This window comes from Peromyscus maniculatus, chromosome 21 (genome assembly GCF_049852395.1).
Source record: "Peromyscus maniculatus bairdii isolate BWxNUB_F1_BW_parent chromosome 21, HU_Pman_BW_mat_3.1, whole genome shotgun sequence".
Classification (NCBI taxonomy): domain Eukaryota; kingdom Metazoa; phylum Chordata; class Mammalia; order Rodentia; family Cricetidae; genus Peromyscus; species Peromyscus maniculatus.
Genome location: NC_134872.1, coordinates 26,733,385 through 26,739,239, shown reverse-complemented (window position 1 = coordinate 26,739,239; position 5,855 = coordinate 26,733,385). Strand labels below are relative to the sequence as shown.

The following is a 5,855-nucleotide window of genomic DNA, read 5'->3' as shown; positions in this document are numbered from 1 at the left end:
AGGGCAGGGGTGAAGACAGCGGGGTGGAGGGCAAGGCAGGGGTGAAGACAGCGGGGTGGAGGGCAGGGCAGGGGTGAAGACAGCGGGGGGTGGAGGGCAAGGCAGGGGTGAAGACAGCCAGGTGGAGGGCAAGACAGGGGTGAAGACAGCGGGGTGGAGAGCAAGGCAGGGGTGAAGACAGCGGGGTGGAGGACAAGGCAGGGGTGAAGACAGCAGGGTGGAGGGCAAGGCAGGGGTGAAGACAGCGGGGTGGAGGGCAAGACAGGGGTGAAGACAGCAGGGTGGAGGGCAAGGCAGGGGTGAAGACAGCGGGGTGGAGGGCAAGGCAGGGGTGAAGACAGCGGGGTGGAGGGCAAGGCAGGGGTGAAGACAGCGGGGTGGAGGGCAAGGCAGGGGTGAAGACAGCGGGGTGGAGGGCAAGGCAGGGGTGAAGACAGCGGGGTGGAGGGCAAGACAGGGGTGAAGACAGCGGGGTGGAGGACAGGGCAGGGGTGAAGACAGCGGGGTGGAGGACAAGGCAGGGGTGAAGACAGCCGGGTGGAGGGCAAGACAGGGGTGAAGACAGCGGGGTGGAGGGCAGGGCAGGGGTGAAGACAGCAGGGTGGAGGGCAAGGCAGGGGTGAAGACAGCCAGGTGGAGGTCAAGACAGGGGTGAAGACAGCGGGGTGGAGGGCAGGGCAGGGGTGAAGACAGCGGGGTGGAGGGCAAGGCAGGGGTGAAGACAGCCGGGTGGAGGGCAAGACAGGGGTGAAGACAGCAGGGTGGAGAGCAAGGCAGGGGTGAAGACAGCGGGGTGGAGGACAAGGCAGGGGTGAAGACAGCGGGGTGGAGGGCAAGGCAGGGGTGAAGACAGCGGGGTGGAGGGCAAGGCAGGGGTGAAGACAGTGGGGGGTGGAGGGCAAGGCAGGAGTGAAGACAGTGGGGGGTGGAGGACAAGGCAGGGGTGAAGACAGCAGGGTGGAGGGTAAGGCAGGGGTAAAGACAGCGGGATGGAGGGTAAGGCAGGGGTGAAAGCAGCGGGGTGGAGGGCAAGGCAGGGGTGAAGACAGCGGGGTGGAGGACAGGGCAGGGGTGAAGACAGCGGGGTGGAGGACAAGGCAGGGGTGAAGACAGCCAGGTGGAGGGCAAGACAGGGGTGAAGACAGCGGGGTGGAGGGCAGGGCAGGGGTGAAGACAGCGGGGTGGAGGGCAAGGCAGGGGTGAAGACAGCGGGGTGGAGGGCAGGGCAGGGGTGAAGACAGCGGGGGGTGGAGGGCAAGGCAGGGGTGAAGACAGCCAGGTGGAGGGCAAGACAGGGGTGAAGACAGCGGGGTGGAGAGCAAGGCAGGGGTGAAGACAGCGGGGTGGAGGACAAGGCAGGGGTGAAGACAGCAGGGTGGAGGGCAAGGCAGGGGTGAAGACAGCGGGGTGGAGGGCAAGGCAGGGGTGAAGACAGCGGGGTGGAGGGCAAGGCAGGGGTGAAGACAGCGGGGTGGAGGGCAAGGCAGGGGTGAAGACAGCGGGGTGGAGGACAAGGCAGGGGTGAAGACAGCGGGGTGGAGGGCAGGGCAGGGGTGAAGACAGCGGGGTGGAGGGCAAGGCAGGAGTGAAGACAGTGGGGGGTGGAGGGCAAGGCAGGAGTGAAGACAGCGGGGGGTGGAGGGCAAGGCAGGGGTGAAGACAGCGGGGTGGAGGGCAAGGCAGGAGTGAAGACAGCGGGGGGTGGAGGGCAAGGCAGGGGTGAAGACAGCAGGGTGGAGGGCAAGGCAGGGGTGAACACAGCGGGGTGGAGGGCAAGGCAAGGTCAGTGGGCAGACACTGCTTAACTTGCCAGACTGACTTGGAAGCCTAGTGATGACCCAGGATGTGTCAAGAGGGGAACCTTTTTACTGTATATGTGGTTGTCCAGTCCTTGTTCTGCTTTGAGACAGCAGGGTCTCATGTTGCCTGGACTGGCCTCGGACGTAATACATAGTCAAGGGTGACGTTGAATTCCTAATTCTCTTCTACCTCCTAAGTACTGGGATCACAGGCGTAGACGACCAATTTTTAAGCTTGGTGATGAAGTCAGGATTTTTTTTTTTTTTTTAAGACAGGTTTCTCAGTGTAGCTTTGGAGCCTTTCCCAGAACTCAATCTGTAGCCCAGGCTGGCCTCCAACTCATAGAGATCCACCTGCTTCTGCCTCCCGAGTGCTGGGATTAAAGGCGTGCGCCGCCACCGCCGTACTGAAGTCAGGATTTTTTAAGACAGAGTTGGTAGAGCGTTTGATCTATAGCACCAGACAAACCAATGAAGGAACAAAACCACCCAACTGGAGTCTTGTTTTGCTAGCACAGCAAACAGCCCCACACGGCGCCTCCCAGGTTGTGTGTGTAGCGCTCGCTGCTTGGTCTGTGCTGCTGGCCGCTGTTATTTCTGCCTTCGCCTATTCCAACGCTGGTCTCCTGCAGTGGTGAGCCTTACTCTGGGCAGCCTGTGTGTCTGCACTTGCTTTCAACTCCAGTGTCCAGCTAGAATTGCAAATCTCCCTCCTTGTGCGTCACAGCTCCAGCAAGTGACTCACACTTGTGGCAGGTTCTTCGCTTTCTTCAAGACCAGGGTCACTCTTCGCTCAAGCTGGCCTTAACTCGCTGCGAAGCCTAGGTAGTTCTTGAACTCAGAGCAGTCCTCCTGACATAGCCTCTTGAATGTTGGGATTACAGACATGAGCCACCACAGCCAACCTCTTTTTTTTTTTTTTTTTTTTTTTAACTTAAGCCGGGTGGTGGTGGTGCATGCCTTTAATCCCAGCATTGGGAGGCAGAGACAGGCAGATCCTGGTCTACAGAGCAACTTCTGTGACAGCCAGGGCTACACGGAGAAATTCTGTCTCAAAAAAACAAAAACAAAAACAAAATAGGATTATTTTATGTGTATGAATGTATTACCTGCATATATGTGTGTGCATCGTGTGCATGCTGGTGTCTGTGGAGGCCAGAAGAGAGCATAAGATCCTCTGGAACTATGAAGATGCTGGGGACCAAATCTAGGTCCTCTATAGGCATAAGTGATCTTAACTGCCACGCCCCCTCTCCAGCCCTTTTAAAGGTATTTATTGCTATTGCATGCAGGTGCATCTGTGTCTATAACTACAGGTGCACACGTGCTATGGCACAAGTGTGGAGGTCCATCCTGGCAGTTTTCGGGCGTCGGCTGTCTCCTCCACCAATGGCTCCAACGTCAGGCTCGGGTCATCAGCCTGTGGGGCGGGCACCTTTACCCGCTGGGCCACCTCAGCTACCTGGTTTTTGCTTTACAGTGTCGGGTTGATGTTGGGTATGATGGTGCATACCTAAATCCCAACAGCGGAGGCAGGAGGATTAGAAACAAGTGCCTAGTGAAGGCTAGATGTGGTGGTGTTTGGCTTTAATCTCAGCACTCAGGAGGCAGAGGCAGGAGGATCTCAGTGAGTTCAAGGCCAGCCTGGTTGTAACATTTTTCTTTTTGATGACAAGATATTAATGTAGAGGGCGTAGTAGCTGCATGAAGGTAGCTTCTCTATTTGGATATTAATACACAGGGGCACCAGCATTTAGTTGAGCCCTCTGTAAGTATAAAATGGTTTCTCTGAAATATTTTTTTTAGATTTGTCTATTTTCTTTATTATTTTATGTGTATGAATGTTTTTTTCTGAATGTATGTATGTACACCATGAACATGGTGCTCACGAAGGTCAGAAGAGGTTTTCAGATCCCTTGGAACTAGAACTACAGATGGTTGTGAACTGCCATTGTGGGTGCTGGCACTCAAACCTGGGTCCTCTGCAAGAGTAACAAATGCTTTTAACCACTGAGTGCCATATGTAAACGGAGGTGGAGCTTTTCTGTCCTGACCGCCCAGGCCCAAACAATCATACAAAAGCTTATTTTGATTACAAATGTTTGGCCAATGGCTCAGGCTTATTAACTAGCTCTCACATTTAAATTAACCCATTTCTACTAAAATATGTATTGCCACGTGACTGTGACTTTACTGGTCCTCTGGCATCTCACTTCTTGGGCGGCTGGCTTGTGTCTTCTTCAACTCCATCCTACTTCGAGTCCTCAGTTTGACTGTTCCGCCTAACTTTATCCTGCCTTGCCATAGGCCAGACAGCTTTATTATTAACCAATGAGAGTACTGTATATTCACAGCATACAGAAGGATCATCCCACAGCACACTTACACATCATAGTCCCATCATCGAAAGAAGTCAGGACAGGAACTCAAACAGGGCAGGAACCTGGAGGCAGGAGCTGATGCAGAGCCCCTGGAGGGGTGCTGCCTACTGCCTTGCTCTCCATGGCTTGCTCAGCCTGTTCTCTTAGAGCACCCAGTATCTCCAGCCTAGGGTACCCACCTACAGTGAGCTGGGCCTTCCCCCATCAGTCAAGAAGATCCACCACAGGCCAAGGTGATAGGGTGATTTTCTCAACTGAAGTTTGATTTTTCCAAGATTACTCTAGTTTATGTCAAGTTGACATGAAGCTAACCAGCAGAGCGGGCCAAAAGCAATGTGAGTCTGGCTCATTTTTTGCCTTTGGTTCATTTGGTGGTTGTTTTGAGGGCCTCTGCACAGGCTGTGGGAACACACACTGAATCCTGCCCTTTGGGGTGGGAGAGAAAGATGACCAAAGAAGTCGGCTAGGCTATTTCATATGGATGGTACGAAGGAGATCATGGCTGGAGGTGGGTGAGGTACGAGAAGCAGAAGCCATGGCAGAAAGCACCTGTCAATGGGGGGGTGGTTCCAGACTCCCAGGAGAAGGTCCCCCCTGGGTGGGGCCGTGGATACCTCACCTGCTGCTTCACGTCCTCACTGCTCTCGCCCCCAACAGGCATCGTTGCCAGCAACACTCGGGACAACAACACGGGCGCCACCTACCCACACCTGAACTTCAGCATTCCCATAACGGTGCTCCAGCCAGCCCTGCAGCGGTACAGCCAGACCGGCGACCTGGGCGGCCTCCGAGAGCTGGACCACGCCACTGAGCCGGTCAAGGTGGTGTGGCGGCTGCAGCGGCCGCTGCCGGAAGTCCCGCGGAGCAAGCTCTGAGAGTGTCCCTCTTCCGGGACGAGGCAGACCACTTTATGGCTGTGAAATGTGCAACTTTGACATCTGAGTCGCCTGCCAGGGCGCGGCCCAAGCCACCCCCTCATCCTCACCCGCTGACTGTGCAGCACTGTGGGTCTCTGATCCACTTCGGGGTGCTTTCCTGAGCCTGACTCGCCCGTCATTGTTCCTTCTGGGGATTCTGGTCCATCGGGCAGATGCTGCTGGAAGGGCGGCCCAACACCACCCCACCCCCACCCCCACCCACCCCCCTTCCTGGTTCAGCATCTCTCCTCCTTTCAGCCCCTGGTCACCTGAAGTGGCCATCCCCAGGGCTCTTGCCCGATACTCCGTATTCGGCAGGTAGAGGACTCTGCTTGGAAGCCCCAGAGTCTCAGCGGCCAATAACAGGCGTGTCTTCCCATTGCTACATTGATATTCAGGCAAATACCCGAAAGTCACCTGGGCCTTCGCTCTGACACAGTGCCTTCATTTTCTAGCCCGGAGCCCGTGATCTTGCGAGTGGTGTGTGTGGTGGGGGCTGGGAATAAACAGTCTGAATGGCTTCACTTCTCTGTACCGGCTGCTTTTCCTCCAAGGCACAGTGGGGAACAGGCCAGCCCCTGGCAGGGGACCCTGCTCCTTTGCTTCCCAGCTGGTTTCCTCTCCCTGTGCCTTGTCTGCCAGCCTGGCCCAAAGCTGCGTTCATCCATGCCACCTGGGGCAGGAAAGGGTCCTGGAAAGGCCTGGCCTGGCCTGACAGCCAGTCTGTGAAGAGGTCCGGAATGCAGAGGCTCTAGGTG

The 5,855-nt window shown here is 56.2% G+C and overlaps 1 protein-coding gene across 1 annotated transcript in view; it reads left to right on the top strand.

Annotated features, from left to right (window-relative positions):
• Tysnd1 (trypsin like peroxisomal matrix peptidase 1) overlaps window positions 1-5,621 on the top strand; it is a 12,986-nt gene extending 7,365 nt beyond the window's left edge. The window contains exon 4 of the mRNA XM_076557180.1: window positions 4,838-5,621. Coding sequence (XP_076413295.1) covers window positions 4,838-5,055 — 218 coding nt within the window. The 3' untranslated portion in view covers window positions 5,056-5,621. The remainder of the gene's footprint in view (window positions 1-4,837) is intronic.
• The last annotated feature ends 234 nt before the right edge of the window (window positions 5,622-5,855 follow it).